This window comes from Alligator sinensis, unplaced genomic scaffold (assembly GCF_000455745.1).
Source record: "Alligator sinensis unplaced genomic scaffold, ASM45574v1 scaffold518_2, whole genome shotgun sequence".
Lineage (NCBI taxonomy): Eukaryota > Metazoa > Chordata > Crocodylia > Alligatoridae > Alligator > Alligator sinensis.
In genome coordinates, this window is record NW_005842779.1 from 268,257 (window position 1) to 290,898 (window position 22,642).

A 22,642-nucleotide genomic window follows, 5' to 3' on the forward strand; every position below is an offset into this window, starting at 1 on the left:
CTAATGAACAAGCACAGTTTTTAAAACGGTGAAGTAAGCACCAAACTCCCGTGGTCTTGTGTGAATGAGTGATGTAGTCGCGCGCGAGAGCTTGTAATGCTTGAAGTTGCATTTGGTGTGTCAGGTTCCCTCCAGTTTTAAATAATTTCTATGAGTAGAATGAGATTTGATTTAAAAACAAAACAGAAATATCTCTAGAAATAAGACATTGATAGTTTACAGGGTTTTGTGAGTTTAAATGCCTTATATTTAACAATCATAATTTATGACTAACTTGTAGATATTGTGGGTTCTTATTTAATTATTTTTATAGTTGTTTTTTGCATTTTTAATTATAATTTATTTATTTAGAAATTAATACTAATTTTTTTTATTACTCCTATTACCTCATTTTTGCATTGTTTCTGGGAATGGAATGCTTTGCATGCGTTGGTACTTTAAAAAAACTTAAACTTGGGGTGTGGGGGAAAAACGCTTATCTTGTCAAAAAAAAAATCAGGGTGTGTGATTACAAACTGTATTACTGTGGTGCTGTTACCTTGGATACATTCCATAAAAATGCAAACCTTTGATTCTGTATGCTGTGACATAGTGGAAAACTGCAATATAGTGACTGTGTTTAGCACATATATATAAATATTATTTGCACTCATAAGCAAACTCTGGTGATCCTTTCACTCATGCCTTTATGCATTGGAGGAGGTGTGAATAGCACTCTAGAGAACCAAAAAAATAGGGTTTGATGCCACAAACCCGACTAAGTAATGAATTGTGAGTTCCCTGCTCAGAAGGCTGGCTGGTTTGGGACTATTGTAACAAAATGTAGACCTAGGATTTGAGAGCAAATCACCTTGGTGCAATTATCCCCTTTAGCAAATGAGCCTGTACAGTCCATATTCATCCCAAGTGGTTGTTATTAAAAGTCAGTATGTGCCCTTATATGTAATTACACACGTGTATCTGAGCCACCAGCCATTTCTGCAGCCCTTTTTCTCGTGGATGGACCTGTTGAAGGTGCGGTAATACTTGCAGGAGTAAGAACAGCACTGCTGAACGGAGAGAGCTCTGTCTCCGATGCAGTGGTATGGAGGCTGCTGGCATTATCTGCATGATGGTGGTGTCTCATGGTAGTCCCCAATGGAAATCGGACTTCAGTTGTGTCTGGAGCTGTACATATGTATAGTGGAAGATACTCTGGTCCAAATTGCTTAAGCTCTAAATTGGTAAGAGATGCTGGGAGGGGAAATGGGCACAGAGATTGTTTTTTCATAGCGACCACTTTCTGAGCGATCAGTCTGGCCTTGGCTATACCCTTCCCTGTAAGCTAACCTTTTGTGGCCTTCTCTTTCTCTGTCTCTCCTGTATGAGGTATATCTGCATTTGTGGGTGGTCGTCTGTCCAGCATGCTATGGATCTGACCTGCTAAGCATTTCAGAGGGGACAAATAAGGCAAGTTGCTCAGTTTCTCTCTCCAAGGTAGTAAAACCAAGAATTTAAGGGCAGGCTCTAGTCTTTTGGTGAATCCCACATGTGGGAGTTTCTTGAAGTTGATAACTTCAGCTGGAGGTCATCATGGGGAGCAGAATAGCAATGGGCCTGAGACCTGACCCATAACAGGAGATGCTCTGTCCGTATTTCCATTATTTCCCAGCTGAACTTGTAGGTGGAATTGGAGTGCTTATTTATTATAGATGCTTTTTGAACATACCACTTGGTGGTTTTGCTGTGGCATCAGGCTGCTGATGAGGTCCTGAAGGCACTCTGGGGCTGGAGCCCCTTCGTCGACTGTGCCCCAGTCTGCCAAACAGACTAGGGCACTGGGCAAGCTGGACTGGGTGGAAGGACCATTGCACAGAAACATCAGCTGTTTCTATGCCGAATGTAGAAAAGACCTGGAGTAGAAGGTAAACTTTCCCCCTGTAATTTTACTGTATTATTGTTCAGAGCAGAGCTGCGGCTTATGAGCTCAGAGCCCAGCACAGTTATATATTGCCTGTAGACCCCAGGGAACGATTAGTCCCTAATACCATAAAAATGATGATTATATTTTGTATTACCATAGCCCTTAGCAACCAAGCTGGAGGCAAGCACCTTTGTGCCAAAAGCAGCATAGGCCAGGGTGTATTCACAGTCCCCTTCCCATTTTATTTTCTCCCTATCAAAAGCATCCTGGGTGTGTCCTAATACCACAATTTCAGCAGGCATTTTCACAATGCTTTTCCTCAATCACATTCTCAAAGCCCCTGACATCAGTGTCCCGTTAAAGAAAGTCAGTGAGTGTTTTGCAGCTAGCTTCAGCAGAGCTTGGGTTTGGGAGAAAAGGACCCAGTGGTTTTGTAGCTTAATGGCCGTTTTCTTGAAAATTTCATCCACATTAGGCATCTAATAAAGACCTTTATTACGGCTCTTCAAACATTGGACAGTGCTATCATAGCTCAAGTGGTTGAGTCTCTTGACAAAAGAGGCTGAATAAAAACCAGTGCTAAAGCCATTGTCTGCTTAGCCCAAACTGGATGACTTTTTTCAGTTTCGTAGCACTGGAAGATCCTTGCAGATCATCAGGGCCAGTCCCCCTGCACTTGGGCTGAGATCTGCCCCCATACCTTAAACGTTGGAAAGAATATTTGCATCCAGATTCAGGTGGCTCAATGGCCACAATTCACTTAATTACAGTAAGTGCCAGTTTTGCTAGGGCAAAAGAGAAACCTTTACATCCAAAAACATTAGCCAGAAACATTGGATACAGGTCAGCCAGAAAACAGATGCAGAATGCAAGCTGTTAAAAGGGGAAAAATTGCCAGCAGTTTCACCACATCCCTCTTGGTCTGTGCAGAGAAGGGAATGGTAGTAAATGCTGACAAACATTGACTCTTCAATGGGAGCCAGTAGGGGAAAAAACCTCACACCTACCAGCTGCATTAAAGATAATTAGGGGCTTTCTTAAAGGCATTTGAGACCTGTATTCCTTAGGGATAACTCAGCCTAATCAGTTCAGCTATTTTGGGGTTGAAAGTTTGGCTTAGGATTGTGCTCTTGAGACCCCTGCCCACACTGGATGCTCGTGAAATCAGGACTGGACCAAGCTCTTTGGTTCAGGAAAGAGAAATGCTTTTGGGCTAAACTCAAAACAGAAATCCTGAGAAATGTTGTTTCAGGTCAACCTGAAATGTTTTGTTGGACCCAGGTTGTGATGTTTGGGGAGGATTTAACCCTTTTTAGAAGCTTTTAAAAAAATGTAGAGCAGTATTTCAACGAAAAGTTGCCCATTTCCACATGAGAAGTCAAAACACTTTGTTTCAAAAACGAAATGTTTCACCTTTTTAAATTTTGGATTCTTTTCCATTCTTTTTCTTCAGCTAAAAGTTTTTGCCAGATTCATGAATGGTGTCAGTCCTGATGGAACTGATATGGTTTTTTTTCCGGCAAATGCATTTGTTTGCTAAGAAGCTCTTCCCCATTTGAATTAGGAATGATGGATCTGCCTTGGGGAGGCTACCCCGTGTCTAAGCCTGCTGTGAAATGCACCCGCACCCCCTTCCCGTCCCCTGCACAATCGCCAGTCAAAACCAGTAGCACTTTCCTTTCCCTGATAAGGATTCGGTGCAGCTCGACCTGCTCCAGCCCTGCAGACTGCCCAGGTGAGGACTCAGCAAAGCCATGAACAGCCTGTGCTTACGGGACAGTTCAGCTGCCACAGCAGGGCCATGAACGGTGGTTGGGAAGGGGGCTACAGCAGTGAGTGCACTTATTGCTCAAGACGACGGAAAGAATTGGTGCGAAACGGTAACGTTGGGCTGCTACAGCCACAGGAAAAGGGGCTGAAATATGTCAGCGAGAAACAAATGGGTAAATGGGATCTACAGTCAACCTTTTCCCTAATAATAATTCAGATGTAGCTTTAATTTGGACAGGAGAGCGCAAACATGAGATACCTTATTCTGCTCCTTTTTTTTTTTCTTGTCCTCTTAAGGTGCTGCTTAGCTGGCTGGTTTTTGTCTTGTATGTGATTAAGACGTGTCTATCTCTTTCTCACTGCTCTTTAACGCTTGCTACTGGAATGTGGCTATGTGGTGTGAGCTTGGTTGATTGTTTTCTTTTCCTCTAAAGGCACCAACACCATGGGGAAAACTAAAAGAGCAAAAAAAAAAAAAAAAAAAGCTGGCAAACAAAAAACAAAACCCTGTCCTTTAATGGCATGGGCAAGTGAAAGGATTATCCACGTTTTTGTAATCCTACTGCTGTTCTGTTGTGCTGTGCAACATTTTGCTACATAGACTATTTTATAGAAGAAAGCTAGAAAAATATTTATTATTAATATTAAAGCAATAGTGCATCGGAGAAATGAAGAGACATTAGAAATTGTGTAAATGCTTAGATTCACTTTTGGTGGATTTTTTGTACTTTATTTATAACTAATAAAATGAATTGCATTGCTAACTACAACCCTGATCCAAGTGGAACTTCTTGTTTTTATGGTTATCTAGGGCAATAGAGTTTTTTAAGGGTTTTTTAAAACCTCTTCGCCCCCTGTGCTGTAGCTTTAATTTCTCTCCTACAACAGTGAAGACTTTTGCACTCTGTTAAACAGCTGCTATATTTCTACTGGCAACTAATGTTATCTCTGCATTTGAGTCCTGGGCCAAAGCCCAGTGAAGCAAATTCTTGGGAGACTTTGCAGTGAAGTCAGTAAGTTCTGGATGAGGCTTCAATTCTGCATATCCTTTTATGACAGTTGAGTATTCCCAGGTCCTGTAGAGTGGAAAGCTTAGTGTCGGGACCACTGGTCACTTGATCCATTTAATGCAAAATGCTAATAGCCCACGGAGCCAGGGCTGGGGGGCTGCCCTTCCCACTGGGCTATAACATCATGCTCCTTCTTATGTGCTCTCTGGCTACCCCATGAATCTTGCAGTCTAAGCTTCCCTGTCTCTCAGCTTCAACAGGGTGTTGGGGGGGGGGGGGGGGGGCCCCGTCATCGAGCCCCAAGTGGATGGGGTCCTTTTAGCACATTTAGGATTGAAATTCTGGATTTGGGTAGCACTTAGGCATCCCAGTCCTTTTGAAGATGCAGCCCCACCTGCTCAACATAAAAGAAGGCACTTTCCTGCAGCCCAGAGCATGGTGCCTGTGTCATAGAGTAGGATTTCAGACAAAATTGTCCTCAACATTTCCAGCTGGCAAGCATAGGCGCCTCCCCACTCAGTGTGCTGATCTCATTCTCCCTCTGCATCACGTAGGGTGCCTACACATTAGCCTTTGGCTGATCCAGAGAAGATGACTTTCCTAATACTTCTGAGACAAAATTTCTTTACATTTTCAGCCCACTGAGGAGTGCTGCAGACTCAGAGGGGGTCATGCACTCAACTTTGTTTCCTTGGTAGGCCACATTAAAAAGCTTGCTGGTACTACTCTAGTCCTGTCCAAATCACAACATGGCTATTTAGGCAATGTGCTTCTTTCATCTGAAGAACTAGCCAAGTCTTGGGTCCTGGCAGGCAGGTGGTACTCAGCACTGTCCCATGTCTCCTAAAGCTTCTTGAACTCCCTTCTGCCTACCGCACCTTACTCTTGCCCTGTGAAAGGGCTAGAGAGACATCAAGGCTGGTGATGAAACATGGGCGGATCTAGGATTTTGAAAAGGGTGCAGGTAGCATGGGGTATCATTACATATACCATAATATATACTTTTCTCCAGTTAAAAAGAAACTAGAAGTTTTACTAATATACTAGGGGGTCTAGGGCTATTAGTCAGTTTAATACTGAAGCAAAACCAAATAGAACTTTATTGGAATGTATATTCATTTGCTATATCAGATATTAAAAACACAACAAACCAGACCAAAAAAAAAATCAAAAGATATTTTGATAAGTCCTGTAGTCATTAAAATTAGGTGTACATCTCCTTTTGAGATTCGTAAAACAAAATCTAGCCTTCTTGAGCATCTTGACAGCGCATCAAATGCTTCACTGAAAGCTATTTTCACACCTGAGTAACATTTCCATGCCTGAGTTAATGTTTTTAGCTCGAGTTAAAGATAGTCTGCAGGGCTGTGAAATAAGAGCTACATTCCCACGAGCCACTAATAGACAGCTGAATTGCAGAAGAGAGGATAGCTTGATTAGTGTGTACTGCACCCCGCAACCCTGGACACTGGCACAGAAAGACGAATTCCCAATTTTATACAGAAAATATTGGGGATCAGGGTCAGAAGCCAATAGGTTAGGAAGAGATAAACAAATACAAATAGATACGCATTAACATTAAAGTACATACACTGAACAGCTAAATAACAGATAACAAGCACTAACACTGTGGCACCTTCACTCAAAGACCCTGGTACCCTCCCGAACCTCTGGAGGTGCCCCAAACCAGCCTCCAGTCCTGAGAGCGTGCAACTGCCATGTGCACATCCAAGTTCTGCTGCTACAGTTCAGCAGTCCTGGTTCGGCGACTTCTTCCAAGTCTCTGGCTGCACTATCCTCTGTCGCCGTGTCTGTTCTGCTGCAGTTTCCCCGGCATTCAGCCGCTGCTCCTGCACTTTCTGCTGCTTCTGGTTTTCTTCTCTTATCTCTCATCTCCCAAGGTATCCAGAAGCTGTAGTTTTCATACAGCCAGCACAGTTTTTACAGTTCAGTTCAGATAGCAAAGCACCTCTTCCCACTGTCACACATTTATATTGCAATTAACTTTCACAGTACATTACAAGTGGAACTTCAAGACCCTTAAAAAGGAGAAAGGCCGTTATTGCCTGAGTAATGAAGGCTAGGGACAGACATTACACATAAACCAGTTTAAGAGATCAGAAACTTGTTTAAACCCATAACAGAGCAGATGTTCAATGCACGTAAACCAGTTTGAAATGGTTGAAACCGGTTTGAGATAAACCTGGTTGGATGTAGTATCAGACTTAACTGATTTGAGTCATTATACAATGTCTGTCCCAGACCCCTTGCTGGTTTAAGTTAAATCAGACTCCCCCAGCATCCTGGCATGCTCTCTGAGCTGGCGGGGCTCTCTGCTCCACAACAGGGCTGGCCCCCTCTTAATGGGGTGATAAGCACTGAGTTAGGGGTGATAAACACTGTGTTATCAATTCCCTGCTGGGCTGGTCAGGATGTGGGGGAACCTCTCCCTAATGAGAGCATCCTGCCAGGGTCTGGCCACACACCCCTCAGCTCAGCATTGTGGAAGGGAAGGGGGGGCTGCTTTAGCACCTCCTGGCTTCAGCCTGAGTCACTGCAGAGATGTGCTGGTATTTCTTCAGTCCAGAGGGGATGTCTTCACGGTTACAAAGTGGTTCAGCCTAGCCAGGTTAGACTAACCTGAAAAGATAAAATCAATTCAGGCTCAGGCTTTTTGAATGTTTGTTCCTAGCCGAAGAGTTCAGAAGGCATTGGGTAGATGATAATGAGTCATGAGGACAGTTGACTCCCTCGCTGCTGCCTGAATAGAAATACTGCTGTCATAGCTAGACAGTTGGTTTTAAACTTTGGGTAGGGCAGGAATCAAAGGGGCAGGGGCACAACTGCACCACTGCACCTCCGCACCCCTGGATCTGGGCCTGTGAAGAAGCACTACACAAGCTTAACTCTGTAATGGCACAAACTCACAGTAGCCAATCAGGTCTCCTGATGAAGCCTTCAGCAAGTGTTATTGAGAGAATCCCTTCCTATTGAGAAGGCAGCAAAGGGGATTAGAAGTGGAGGGGCCCACCCCAGACAACATGAGCATCTGTGTCTCCTAGCAAAGTGCAGGTAGCTAACCCCCACGGTATCTCACTTTGCAGCTGAAGGCCATTATTTTCTACTAGCTTCCCTCCAGCAAGGATATGCAGACCACTTCACAAGAACTGGCACAGGTATGTATGAAAAAAGGAGGGACCCTAACTCAAACAAGGCATGTGTGCCTCTCTGTGGTATTCAGTAGGGTATAATTTACCAGATAAATTAGTTTGAATGGTATATAATCTGTCTGCCTTTTGCTGAGGAGTGGATAGCTCACAGATCTTGATGGGAGCTATTAAAAATGTATCATCTGATAACAACAGGTCACCAAACCCAAACAGGTTGAACAGATTGCAGCACATATCACCTTCTGGTTAGAGAATCCTACTGCTCTAAAGGGGAAGACTGTGGGAGCTAAAGATAGGGTTTATGGTTTATTTACAAGAGGAAATCACCTCTGGTTACAGCCTTGACCCCCAGAACTATGCCCAGCCACAGCTCTACTGACTGCATTACTATTCTGAGTTTATCATGGAAAGAAGCAGCTGTGTGTCTCCATGGATCCATTCTTATATTACCTGGGACTACTGATCTCTTCCCTCTTTCTGTTCCTGGGCTGTCAGTTTTTCCTAGAAGCATGAGGATTTTCAAGCTATACGAAACCCACAGCTTTCACCAGAGGTGATTTTTAAGCTTGCTACCAGAAAGTAGCTGAAACAGTCTCCTGGTGCCCACGCTGGAAGTCTCACTTGCTCTACAGAGATCTTGCTGATGTCCTTCAAAAGGGTAATAGAACGGGGAGAGCTCTAGATCACAATCGTTCTCTCTTTGAAACCTCGGTAACCAAACATAGGCTATGCTGCTTTTAACTGGAGATCTGATAATATGCTGCTGCTTGATAGCAGCATATAGTAACAAGGACGTGGTCTGGGGGAAAGTGTTGCAGCTCGTTCTGTTCTCAGAGATAGGGCGAATTCCAGTATCCACATTCGCTCTCACTAGCAGCTTTGATTTCACTCTGGCTTCTTGTAGAGTAACCCTTCTTCATGTTGAATAGTAACTATTGTCACCCAATCCATAACTCAAACGTAGAGTCTATGAAATCTTTTGAGTTGGTATCTAAGATGAGTTTGGGCCTTTAAGTCACCATTTTTTAAAATTTTGCTGATGAAAGGGGCCAGTTCACACAATGTCAGTATGAACACAGATTCTGCCCGGTTTTTGCCTTCGTCTATGCTCTTGCACCAGTATAAAAAGTAACCACAAAGAAAACAGCATAACATTTTTGCACCCATTTCCATAGATGTTTAAGGTTAATTATGGTCCTTTTGTCTGAGTAGCAGAGCAAGTAGTTGCAACCACTACAACCCTGGAGGTAGCCTAAAGAACCTGTCGGGTGCAATGATTTTTTAAAATTTAAACTGATTTTCATTTCCAAAGACTTGCACCATTCCAAACCTGAGTACCACCGAGGATGTATTAGCTACGCAGAACGCAAGCAATGCTAGCCCGGGACAAATTGGGTAGATTTCTTTCATTGCCAAGTAACTAGCAACGTGGGCATTGAATCTGTAATATTCAGCTGTTCAGGTTCCAGAGTCAAAACACGCAGTAGTTCGACTGCCAGTCAGTAGTAAGTAGCAAATAATTAGAATTCAAAATGGTGACCGCTGTGAGCAAAAGGTACATGTCTGCTGGATTTACAGCTCCAGACGGTGGATTCTCACCTGGTATAAACCGATGCGGCTCTGTTGAAGTCAGTGGAGCTCTGGCAGGCTTGGCCAGCTCAGGATCTGTTCCCATAACATGTCCGCTATGCCAACAATGCATTCACATTAGCAGCATAATGCAAATCCCACTTAACCTTATTACATTCATAGCATTCATTATTGTAGCAACAGAATGGCTCCCTGGAGAAGAGGAAGAGTTTTGTTTGATAGAAATCAAGCAAGAAATGTTACTTTCCACCCTTCTCCCTAACAATTATCTCCCTTGGGCAGAGCACAATTGGTGACCAGAGGTATTAGTGTAGTCCCCATTGGCTTTTTATTGGAGAAATATTGTCAGGAGTTTGTAGCTGCTGTGACCCTGGCTTGACACGGTCAAAACCTGAATGTGATCCTTTCTGTCCACAGGAGCAGGAGGGATGCATTGTGTGTCAACAGCAGTGTAGCGTGGACCCCATTTCTGATCAATGTGCTAAAATGGAAGTGTAAGAACTACTGGTGAATTTTTGCGGTCGGTGACCTAATGAGACATTTTCTTCCCCAAGTCTTTGGACAAATCTAGAGGTCATCATGGTGTGGACAGACTGGCCTGGGCTAGAACCAGGCATAATGAATGGGTGGCTGAGGGGTGAAGGGAAAAGTGCTGTACCAGTTCCTCCATTTACTTCACTCCCAATTGCCAGTTCCCCTGCAGTTCTGAGCTTGGGCTTTTCATAAGCAAAGGTGAACGATAGATGAATGGTTTGGAGAAGTATCTTTGGGTGCTAGGAAAGGATCACATAAGCTATGGATTTTCAGTGCTCTAGAAAGCCCACACTGTCCCACTGATGGTGAGACAGTGCCAGATGCTTCAAAGGAAGGTGGAAGATTGCCTAGGGACAGGTCAGCCTCTAATTATCATTTGCAAGGTAAGTATTTTCTGCACCTTAATTCACTGGCGATTGGAGCTCATACCCGGATATATGAAGATGGGACCCTTCCACAGCTCTTGGGAATTTTGCAATCCTTACAGTGTTGGAAATTGCAATGGAGGAAAAAAAACCTTTTTCATTGGTAACATGAAGTTGACTAGTGTGATGGTACCAATGGAATCAAAACTCATGGAAAAGGTGATATCTTTGATCAGATCAACTAGATATTTGCAAACAAAGTATTTTATTTATGTTATTTGTTTATATGGTACCAATGGCTCCTTTATAGCTGAAGAGAGAATTTGCTAATTAGATCAAGGGCCAAAGTTGGTAAAGCTGTTCTAGGTTGAGGCACTCTCTGCCCCTTCTGCTGATGCCGAGTCACTGAGCCTTCAAGATTCATTAGACCAGAGAGAGGATACAAGATGCAACATAGGTCCATAACCTAGTGGTTAGGGCACCCGCCTAGGCCTACCCTGCTTTGAAATCGAACAATTACTAGATAAAATGGAGCCAAAGCTAGAGGCAGGTGCTGGAGCTCCAGTCTCTCTCCTCCCATTTCATAGGCTGATTGGGCAGATTTTGTCTCTTTTTCTAGGTTACCACTGACAGCCTTAAAATACTGTAAAAACAGAAGGAGAGTATAAGCTCTATTACCAAACCCAATAAAAGGCATTGTGAAATCTATTAAAACCCTGAGTGCAAAGGAAAATGTCACTTTTCCTGAGGACTTTCTGGTTAATACAGTAGTGTCTAAAAGAACATTTGCTCCCCATAGTTCTGCGAGATCTTTCAGCGGAGAGAGATCACGGGGGCTTCTGTAACACCAAGTGGCTTTTGTTTTTAAATCAATGCTCCCCGGCTGGTTGCTTCTAGAGGGAACTCATTAAAAAATTGAGAAGGTGGGTGGTAGGGGAGATATCATGCCCCTGTGAGCACCTCCAGATAACTCACAGAGTTTGTCATGAGCTGGTACCAGCAATGTTCTCCAAGACTTAGGGGAGCTGGTCCCATTCCTGGCTTTATTACTATCTACATGGGTGATCTTGAGCAAGTTACTTAAATAGGTGACATATTAAACTTCCCATTTTTTTAAATAACCTTTTCCCTCCATCCTTTTTATAGTTAGAATTCGTGCTTTGAGGGTACATTTCTTACCTGGACAATGGAGGTGCACTCTCAGTTGGAGGCCAATTTCATAGGTTTTAATTGATTGTGGCACTATAGAGTTTGACGGGACCTCAGGGGTCATCTGGTCCAACTCTCTGCTTATATGTAAGAATGTGACTCCTACAGTCTCCTTCTTCAATGCTTGTCCACCTTCGTCTTGAAAATCTCCAGTGGAGGAGATGACACAATGTCAGTCCTTCCACTATTTGAGTGCTTCACGCGGAGTACTGTGTCCAGTACTGGGCCCCAGACTTCAAGAAGGACATGGGCAGTTTGGAAAGAGTCCAATGGCAACACAAATGATTATTCATAGATTCATAGATGTTAGGTTCGGAAGGGACCTCAATAGATCATCGAGTCCGACCCCCTGCATAGGCAGGAAAGGGTGCTGGGTCTAGATGACCCCAGCTAGATGCTTATCTAACCTCCTCTTGAAGACCCCCAGGGTAGGGGAGAGCATCACCTCCCTTGGGAGCCCGTTCCAGACCTTGGCCACTCGAACTGTGAAGAAGTTCTTCCTAATGTCCAGTCTAAATCTGCTCTCTGCTAGCTTGTGGCCATTATTTCTTGTAACCCCCGGGGCGCCTTGGTGAATAAATACTCACCAATTCCCTTCTGTGCCCCCGTGATGAACTTATAGGCAGCCACAAGGTCGCCTCTCAACCTTCTCTTGTGGCCTGGTTAGGGGCCTGGGAGATGAGATTTAGGAGGAAAGACTGAGAGAACCAGCATTATTTAGTCTGAAGAAGAGAAGACTGAAGGGGGATTTGATAGCAGTCTTCAAATAAATGAAGGGTGATTATAAAGAGGATGAAAATGGGCTTTTCTCCGTGACTGTAGGAGGCAGGACAAGGAGAAATGGGCGCAAGCTGCAGCAAGTGAAACAGGTTGGAGATTAGGAAGAACTTCCTACGAGGGTGGACACATACATATGAAGGCCCTAAGGGACCGATATGAAGGCCTAGTCTGGTTATCAATACTACACAGGGCATAACATTTCCTCCATCATGATTTGGATAAACACTTTCTGCAGCCTCTGCTGGATCAGTTCATCTATACACGTGTGACACCATGATGGGGGTAGTGGCCTTTGACAGGCAGAAGAGGTAGCTGGCAATGTCCATGTATCCAGGAAAGGCAGATTAAAGGCAAAAGGAGTATTTGAAGCTTTCACTGGGAGAGATGAAGATGGTCCCAGGGAGCACTTGAGTGTTTGTGAGGAGAAATTTAACAATTTCTTTGCCTCCATCTTCTTAAGCAGGGACCGGGACATCCCCTGACTGGGATCCCCGACAGACCCAGGGGAGGTGCAGCCAGGCCTAGGGTCAGTGAGGACCTAGTCAGGGAACTTCTGAAGGGACTGGACTTATTTAAATCAGCTGGTCCTGACTATCTCCACCCCAGAGTGCTGAGGGAATTAGCAGAGGTCATTGAAGGACCCCTGGCACGGCTTTACGAGCACTCGTGGTGCTCTGGCGAGGTGCCGGAGGACTGAAAAAGGGCCAATGTGGTCCCCATTTTCAAAAAAGGGAGGAAGGAGGACCCAGGAAACTATAGGCCCGTTAGTCTTACCTCGATCCTGGGGAAGCTCTTTGAGAAAATTATCCAGGAGCACATCTGCAAGGGACCTGCATGGGGGATCATGCTTAGGGGCAACCAGCATGGGTTCATTCAAGGCAGGTCCTGTCAGACCAACCTGGTGGCCTTCTATGACCAGGTCACAAAAGCCTTGGATGCAGGTGTTGCGGTGGACATAGTCTTTCTGGACTTCAGGAAGACCTTCGACGCTGTCTCTCACCCCATCCTCATTAAAAAGCTAGGTGACCGTGGTGTCAATGCCTATGCAGTCAGATGGGTCGCAAATTGGCTGAGGGGGCCACACCCAGAGAGTGGTGGTGGATGAGTCATTTTCGACCTGGAGGGATGTGGGCAGTGGGGTTCCCCAGGGCTCGGTCCTCAGGCCCGTGCTGTTCAACATTTTCACCAGTGAGTTGGACAAGGGGGTGAAAAGCACCTTGTTCAAATTTGCAGATGACACTAAAATGTAGGGAGAAGTGGGCACACTGGAGGAGAGGGACAGGCTGCAGCTAGATCTAGACAGGTTACAGGGGTGGGCGGATGAGAACAGGATGGGTTTCAACACTGACAAGTGCAAGGTGCTGCACCTGGGGAGGAAGAACCAGCAGCATACCTACAGGCTGGGGAACTCCCTTCTCGTCAGTGCAGAGGCAGAAAAGGGTCTTGGAGTCATTATTGATGCCAAAATGAACATGGGCTGCCAATGTGGGGACGCGGTCAGGAAGGCCAACCGCACCTTGTCATGCATCCACAAATGTATCACGAGCAGGTCCAAGGAGGTGATGCTCCCCCTCTATGTGACACTGGTCAGGTCAGGCCGCGGTTGGAGTACTGCGTCCAGTTCTGGGCGCTGCACTTCAGGAGGGATGTGGACAACATGGAAAGGGTCCAGAGGAGGGCCACTCGCATGGCCTTAGGAGGAGGGCCACTCGCATGGGTGCAGCCCGGTGTAGGCCCTGGCAGCCCGTGACCTCTGCCTTTCCCCCACACTGGCCTGTGCCCAGGACGAGGTGGCTACTGCTGCAGGCTGCCCGCTGTGCCCCAAGCACAGATGGCTGGAAACTTTTTTGGTGGGGATCAAAAATGGACAGTTCCTTGAAACAAAAAATGACTGGCAAAAAACATACGGAGTTTGACAAAATGCTTGAGAGGAAGGTTGTCACACAAGAGATGTCCTTGAGAGTCAGACCAGAAATCCATCTAGGTACCCTGGCTCTCACTGTGGCAGAGTGAGGGCATATCTCACTTGATCAGCTCCCTACCCCATCCTCCTACAGCTTCCAGTGTTCAAAGGCCTAGAAGATCCAAATTCTGAAGTTGAGCCCCCAGCTGTTGTGTTTAATACTCTCCGATAGATCTGTTCTCCATGACTGTGTCCACATGGCATTAGACAGAGCAGGAGAGATTTGAACACCCGACCTGCTGGATACAAAACCGGATGGCTAGATACCGCTCTGTCTTGTGAAATCATTAGGAAGTGTTTGATTTTTGATTCAGTGTAGAAGGGAAATCAGTTTTTCAATTGAATTTGGGGGTGCAGAACTGTTCCCTAGCCAGTTGTAGCCCCATGTAATGTCCTGGGAAGTGCACAGTGTGTTCATTAAGCACAGACTCTGGACTCAAGTACTCCTAGCACAAGATCTGAACCTCTTGTGAGCTCTTAGCTCCCACTGCTTTCAGCGCTCAGCACTTTGCAGCAACAGGCCTGTAGCTGGGGAATACTGACAATCAGACACAGTTTTTAGGAGTTAATTACTAGTCTTATTCCCCAAAGTGAGTATTTGCTCCGTTATGAAGTTGATTACTAGGTAGCTTTCAGTAACTCACTCTACTCCAAAGCCATCATTTACCATAAAGGGTTTTTAAATGAATTAATTTTAAGCAATTACCCATTAACTGACACAGACAGCAGAGACAGGGCTAGTGCATGCTAGGATTCACACAGGTTACTGCTGGAGCAAATGATGATGTAGGGCTCACTATTTATCCTCTTTCTCTTCAGGCTAAACTAGCCAGAGTTCGCTCTAATAGACTGCAAGGTAAGAGCGTACACACAGGCCATTAGTGTGCAACAGCTGATGTGCTATAAATCTCCACCCTTGTTTACTTGGCTCTGACTTTTTTTTATGCCCATATCTGCAGATTGCAAATGCAAGCTCCCTCCCTGGACTGCAGGAAGCAAAATACCTCATTGATACAGACCCAGGCAATTCCCTAGACAGTTAATATAGTGCAAGCAGCACCTCCTTTAATAGCAAGGAAGGTTCAGTGGTCATGGCATGCCCTAGGGCTTGCAATATCTGGCTTCCTACCCCAGCTTTGCCCTAGACTTCCTGGTGAATGTAGGCAACACAGTGCCTGATACATCAGTGCCCTGACATGCAGTGAAATTTTCTGCCCTGAGCTAGGCACTCAGGTGCCCCAAACAATGCAGGGAGAAACGTGGATGCCTTAAGGGATCTTTAGCAGCCTAACCAAGCTGAGCAGGGAGCTCTCTAAGCTAGCCGGGAGTGAAAAGCAGAGGAAAGGACTATGATGTCTATTGGACATGGGCCAACACTGGGTGCTCCTACCCTTAGGATACTCGACTGTGACACTTCTCTTGGAGGTGGGTGCCCAAGCCTGGCCACCTGCTCAGGCAGGCATTATTCATAAAAACCCTGCACCCCAGAATAGCTCACAGCCGGCAGGATAGCGTGTTCACCTGGCATGGGTGAGTTCAGGGTTGAACACATGTCCAAATCCAGATCAGTGCCCTAATCACTAGATTATATTTTGGGGGATGGCGGGGACAGGGATGAAGCTCTATTGAAGCTCTTCCATTCAGCAGAGCCAGAGAGGGACTGATTGGGTCCACCCAGTACTTACCTGGGCTGTGAGACAGCTCAGCACCAAGCTCTTGCACCACAATGTGCTTGTGGTCACTCGCAGTTAAAATGAAGACAATGTTGGGAGCTTGGGAAAGTACCCGAGCCCAGAGTGGCATCTGAAGAGATGCCAGGCCTCAGGTGCCACTTGTATTTTCTCATCCGTGATCAGCAATTCGATGCAAACCAAACCCATGTGGTTCCTTGCCGCATATGAAGCACTGATCATTAACCCTGGAATTTCTGCTAATTTACCTCCTTATCCCCCCTGCCCGGTCAGGAGGAAGAGCAGAGCATAGGAGTGTAACACTGGAGATGCCTGCCTGCAAGGACCAGCTGAGCCATCTGACATGATGGTCCGTTGGAAAGGGCAGGAAGGCGTTTGATGTGGTTGGTTTTGCCCGGCACAGAGGTGGGGGAGACGTGCCTAAGCTTCCTGGTTTTGGTTGGAAGGGCGTGGAAGTGAAGGCTGCCGCCTCTGCAAAGCCCTGGCCTTGTGAAAGCCCCATGAGACCCTGGGTTGAACGCCCTTTGGTTGCATCCTGCTCTTGTAATTACCCAGGGCCAAGTCAGGAGTTTTGCATGCTATGCCCTTAGGCAGCCCCAGTCTGAGGCGGGACCGGAGATGGACCTCGTGGTAGAGAAGCCTGTGGGATACAACCTCTTCCCTGCTGGGTGCTGTAGTGTGACTCAGTCTCTGGGACATGGGCTATTGCCTAGAGCCCTTCCTGCTCCCTTAAAGTTGCAAATTTGTCTCCTCACTGCTTGCCCCCAAACAACTGGAAAAGCAGGAGCCCCCTCCACCCGACTGAAGCAAACTCTAGGGGTGAAAGCCTGGCCTCGGAGGGAGTTTGCCATAGACTTCAGTGGAGCTAAGATCACTCCTCTGGGAAGGGAGAGAGTTCCCTGGAGGGTTTTAGAAAGGTACTTTTCCTGCAGAAGGCACATGGAAGAGTATCCGTGAAACTCAGACACCGGCATATCAGTTCATATTCTGTGCTTGCGACTTCTGCTTGAAAAACAAAAAAAACTGAGAAAAGCAGATGCTTAAGAGGAGCAAAAATCAATGGCAGCTGCCATGGAAAGGGCTTGACGTGCAGGCCAGCGAGGGCAGAATTATCCGGAGACAGCTTTCAACTTGCACTCGGCCCAGCTCCCCTGGAGCAGAATTGATTATTGACAAGGTGTTTGGCTAATGTATGCGTTTGAACTGCACAAAAAGCATCACGCTCTTCAGTACGAGCCGCTGAGCTTGTCTTCTGCTTAACGTCTGAGGCCTGAGGCCAGCGTCACAGCTGGGGTAAATTGCTTCATGCACCAAAGTCAACATCACTAGGCTAATTTACACCCACTGAGAACCAGGCTACAAGGTTAGCTTGCCCTCTAGAAACTCTCCTTGGAAAACCTCTGGGGGGTTGCTTTTACTTCTTCATTTTATGTATTTATGCACCTGTGTATACCCAGATAAAACACATACTTACTATTATATACTCAGAAGTGGGTCAAAACTGAGATTCTCATAGGTGGCAGCTTACTTTTCTCTTCCAGTTTCTTTATTACTTGAAAAAAAGGAGCCAGCCTGATTTTTTCAGGGTCCAAGTCTTGTTCTTAGCCTTGGTAGCTGTGGTGCAGGAGAGGACACCTTCTAGGAGGCTGGAGACTGAGATACTACTCACATCTTATACTCACAAAACAGGAAAAAAAATGTGCCGTTCATGGTTTTAGCTACGCATAAAAAAAGTGCCATTAGCTTTATAAAACATGAAGCCAAGCAGTACATATATTCCCAATGAAAACCTTTAAATATAAAATACAGTGGTTTACAAATTTAAACACAATATAAATGTGTGGAACAAACGAATAAGAAAATGCATCTGCAGGGAAGCATGAAAAGTCTTCTTTGCAGCTCCTTTCAAAGGCTGCAGGCTTGGCCCTGTTCATACCGGGGAAGAGAGGAGTAACTGGCTGGTGCTAAGCCCTGGATGGTGATGGCAGAGGCAGTTAGTGCAGCAGCAGCAGCTGGAGGTTTGCTGCTGTGGGAAAGATGTCACTGCCTTTTTTTTGCTGTCAGTATGCCCTCGCTGCTGCTGAAGCTGGATGGTGAAGGGTGCAAGGGTGCAGGGACAGCAGGAGAGGCATGGGAGGGTGAGGTTCCCCCCTAGCTCCATGCCAGCACCCCTCTCCCAAGGCTCATGCCCCGCTTGCCTACCCAGCCGTACGCCTACTGTCTGGGAAACAGATCCCTCCAGATTAAACCATCTCCTCGATTTTCATCCAGCCACTTCCCACAAGGGAATATTGTGCTGACTCCAGTAGCTGAGTTGGTGATCTCCACTCGTTCCAGCAACCAGCCGCTGCTCGCCATGCCACTGTTGTCATGCTCAATCCGGACTTTTTTCAGCTCTCCCAAGTCCAGGGTTTCCAGGTAAAACCTATTGGTTCTGCCACGTTCAAAGAGGTTCCAGAGCTTGTTTTTGAGCGCCCGCTTGCCCGAATCTCCATTGACGCCAAAGACGGTAACAAAGACGTTGGCATCGGTGCCAGCTCCTTTTTCAAACCCGGTTGTCACAATGACCTCGTATTTGACTGGCACCAAACTCCGGGTCTTGCTGGCGAAACTCTCTACGGTCTTGGCACACTCAAAGACTCTGTAGTCGCTCTTCTTGTGACGCAGCGGGATTTTTGCATTGCATCTGAAAAAGAATCTGCCAGAGGGAAGATAAGAGTGTGTTAACAGTGCAAGCGTTGGCACTGCTCAGCAAGTGCTCAGATAGTAGGGGAAGGGGAGTTAGTCATCTACTTCGTAGTCATGATGTCCTTGCAACACTGCCCCACCTTGTAACGGGAACAAAAGGAATCTATCCCTGCTGGGTCGTAAGCCAAAGGTTTCTGAATCTCCACAAACAGCTGTGCTGCAGGACATTAGCTAGAGGAAGAAGCCAATTAGCTAGTTCAACTTACTTACACCCCATGAAAAACAAGCTCAAGTCACAGCTGGATCAACTCCGCTCTTTATCCTGCCAGCTCTTCAGCTCCCCCCTGAGTTGCAACCTTACTGAGCAATACTTTTAATATCCTAAGCTGAGCCAAGAGCGGCTTTTGCTTGTGCCACGTGGTATCAATCCTTACACTTCTTTGAAGGTCAGCAGTCCTGTGACATCTGAATTCCCCCAGATAGTAACAAACCCCTGCATGGCTCTGGCACACCAGCTATACACTCTGATTTTACTTGCATTTTTGATGGGCTTTTTAGGATGCTGTGTCTTTATTCCCAATGGCATTTTAGGCGTAAGCAATTCTGGCTGAACAGAAGACCCAACGCTTTGCTGAACATTATTTTCGACAAGCAGCTAAAACACTTGGCCTTGCCAGGAGAGGATGGAAATTGCTTCCTTCTTTTTTAAGCAGTGCTCGGAGATTTGCTGTCTCTTACATGTAGCATCACACTGGAAGGGGGTTGGGGGGGCTTCCTGCCTGAACAAGTCTCAAGGCTTAAACCCCTCTGCTGAGGCAGCTGCAGGTTCAGCAAAGCCAGGGACCTCCAGAGACCTTGGGGCACAACACTGTGTCGTTCTGTGCCTGGAAAAGCAAAGACTGAGGGTGGGTTTGATAACAGCCTTCAAAGCCCCGAAGGGCAATTACAGAGGGAATGGAGATAAACTTCCTTTGTGGCTGTAGGGGCCAGGACTGGGAGCAATGACTTCAGGCTGCAGCAATGGACATTTCGGCTGAGGTTAGGAAGAAGTTTCTGATGCTGAGGGTGATCAAGAATTGGAGGAAGCTACCTAGAGAGCTTGTGAAATCTTCATTCCTGGCAATTTTCAAGAGCAGGTTAGACAGACACTTGGCTGGAACGGTTTAGTCAGGGATGATCCTGGCTTGAGCAGGAGACTGGACTAGATGACCTTGTGAGGTCCCTTCCAGCCCTACTTTCCTATGATCCTAAAGCCACCATAGCCCAACTAGCTGGGCAGTAGGGTCAAAGCTCTAATACTGTGCTGCTCCCTCTGCCCGGAACAGCTCCTCCGGGCAGAGGCCTTGGGCCAAATTCAACCCTGGTGTCAGCAGGGCCCACCAAAGTCAGTTTGAAATCATGCTTTCATAAACTTTAAGGCCAGGAGGAACTTTAAGGCCAGGAGGAACCTGGCCTCCTGCCTACAAGAGGCCACAGGACCTCAAACAGCAGCTCTTGACCATGAATGCTGCATGCCCCCGGAGGCTGGGAGGCATGGTGAGCTCCCGCAGTCAGCGGTGGCGGCAGTGGGGAGAGGGGTGGCAAGTGCTGACCAGCAGTCAGCGACCACATGCAGACGCTGCGGGCAGCATTGGCAGCAGCCAGCAGCAAGCGGCAAATGCCCACAGGCACCACCGGCAGTGTCGGTGGCGCTTTTTGCAGGGGGGGCACCGCCAAGCTCAGCAGGTGCACATGCACCTGCGTGCACCCCCTATGCATCGCCAATGATCTTGACTTCTGTTTGAGCTACAGCATCTCTTTCAGAAGATCTTCATCTAATGAGTTGAATGACAGAGAAGCCAGTATCTCCTGAGGAAGCTGACCTCCTCCAGGTCATGGCAAAGGTGAATTTGGGCCCTTTGTCATCTCGTTTGTCTACAAAGGAGTCTGAACCCTGGCAGAACTAAATGGCTGAGATCAAAGAGCATAGCAGGGGAGGCTGCTCCCTGCCCCTCAAGACTTTAATGAATCCTGAGGTTAGGTTTGTCAAAGCTGCACTGTTGCACATGCCATTGCATATATCATGTCAAAATTAATCAATTATTGCCATTACTGGGGAAAGGAAGAAAGTGGGAAGAAGTTAGGGAGATCAGGAAATGAGAGGAGATGGGGAGCCCCTGTTGTCTTCCCTTAACACTCCCAGACCATTGTGAGAAGACAAATAAAGGAGAAAGCACTGAAATAATATAGACCAGGTGCTAAGAAACACCCCCCCCCAAAAAAGCCTTTTGCTCCATTGTGCTGCCTCTGGTGATGTGCAGGAAGCACGTAACATATTCACAAATCACCGTGTATCTGGCAATCAGCCAAAGGTTGGAGCATTGTGTTTTTAACGATGGATTTCATTTCCAATGATGCAAATCATTTCCAAATGAGTCCCCTTTCTTTCTCCTCCCCTGCCCCTTCTCCAAGCTGCAGCAGGTCCTCCCTGAAGGAATTCAGCTGGATTGCAGTGTGTGTATGAAATAAAAAAGGATGAGCTGTTGCAGTTCTAGCACTATATTTCAAGCTTCATGATGTTCCAAATAGCTTCTGAAGCCAAAGAAATACTCTCTCTCCTTTGGAAAGAAATGCTGCACATGAGAAATTCCAATGAGATTGCATTCTGCAGCCTATACTCAGGGGTGGGAATATACTTCCCAACAAGACAGATTAACTCTCTCCAAACTATAAGGTTACCCAAAGTTGCATTTTTTCCCAAGAATCATAGAATCATAGAAAATTAGGATTGGAAAGGACCTCAGGTGGTTATCTAGCCCAACCCCCTGCTCAAAGCAGGATCATCCCCAACTAGATCGTGCCAGCCAAAGTTTTGTCTAGCTGGGTCTTAAAAACTTCCAAGGATGGAGATTGTACCACCTCTCTGGGGAACCTGTTCCAGTGTTTTACTGCCCTCCTTGTGAGAAAGTGTTTCCTAATATCCAACTTAAACTTCCCTTGCTGCAACTTGAAACCGTTGCTCCTTTTTCTGTTGTCTGCCCCCACTGAGAACAGTCCCGCTCCATCCTCTTCTGAACCCCCCCTGCAGGTAGTTGAAGGCTGCTATTAAATCTCCACTCAGGCTTCTCTTTTCTAGACTAAATACGCCCAGTTCCCTCAGCCTCTCCTCATAAGTCATGTCCCCTAGCCCCTGAACCATTTTTGTTGTGCTTCGCTGAACTCTCTTCAATTTCTGCACATCCTTTCTGTAGTGGGAGCCACAACTGGACACAGGACTCCAGATGTGGCCTCACCAGTGCTGAATAGAGGGGAAGAATCACTTCCCTTTGTCTATTGGCAATCCTCCTACTGATGCAGCTCATATGCCTTTAGCTTTCTTGGCAACAAGGGCACATTGTTGTGCTATGTGGCATTTTCCTGAAAGCCCCAGGTTGCCGAATTGTGATTAGGTGAGAATCTGAGCTCTTCTTAAAAAAGACTAATTTTTTGGCCATCAGAGTTGCAATGGAGAGGCCCAGAAACGTGGCCCATGTGTATGCTAATGGCTTAAAACCAACAGGCAGGGAGTACAAAAATCGTCTTGAGGAAAAAAACCCCTATAATTATTAAGCCAAGCTTATGAATTTGGGGTATTTGGAGTTAGCAGTTCTGAAACTGTACCCCTGCTGTGAAATCTGTCCTCAGGGTTCGGAGCAATTGCTGGTTTTCCATATAGAGGTGGCTGCAGAAGCTGGAAGTAGGGTCCTGGGCTTGCATAGTGCCAACTAGATGGTGCAGAAACCAGATGCTAAGAAACACTTTTTTGTTTTTTGTGGATGGCCCCCAAAACATAGTGGACATATGTCAAGGACTCACCTTCAACTGATGATGACATGTGAGAAGGAATCTGAATCTCAGTGTTTGGCCCTTGTTCATAGAATTCATACATTCATAGATTTTAGGGTCGGAGGGGACCTGTTAGATCATGGAGTCCGATCCCCTGCCGTGGGC

General features: G+C 46.3%; 1 protein-coding gene across 1 annotated transcript in view; it reads right to left on the reverse strand.

Annotated features, from left to right (window-relative positions):
* Positions 1-17,797: 17,797 nt before the first annotated feature.
* LOXHD1 (lipoxygenase homology domains 1) overlaps positions 17,798-22,642 on the reverse strand; it is a 194,840-nt gene continuing 189,995 nt past the window's right edge. The window contains exon 40 of the mRNA XM_006034862.2: positions 17,798-18,683. Within this exon, the coding sequence (XP_006034924.1) occupies positions 18,200-18,683 (484 nt within the window). The 3' untranslated portion in view covers positions 17,798-18,199. The remainder of the gene's footprint in view (positions 18,684-22,642) is intronic.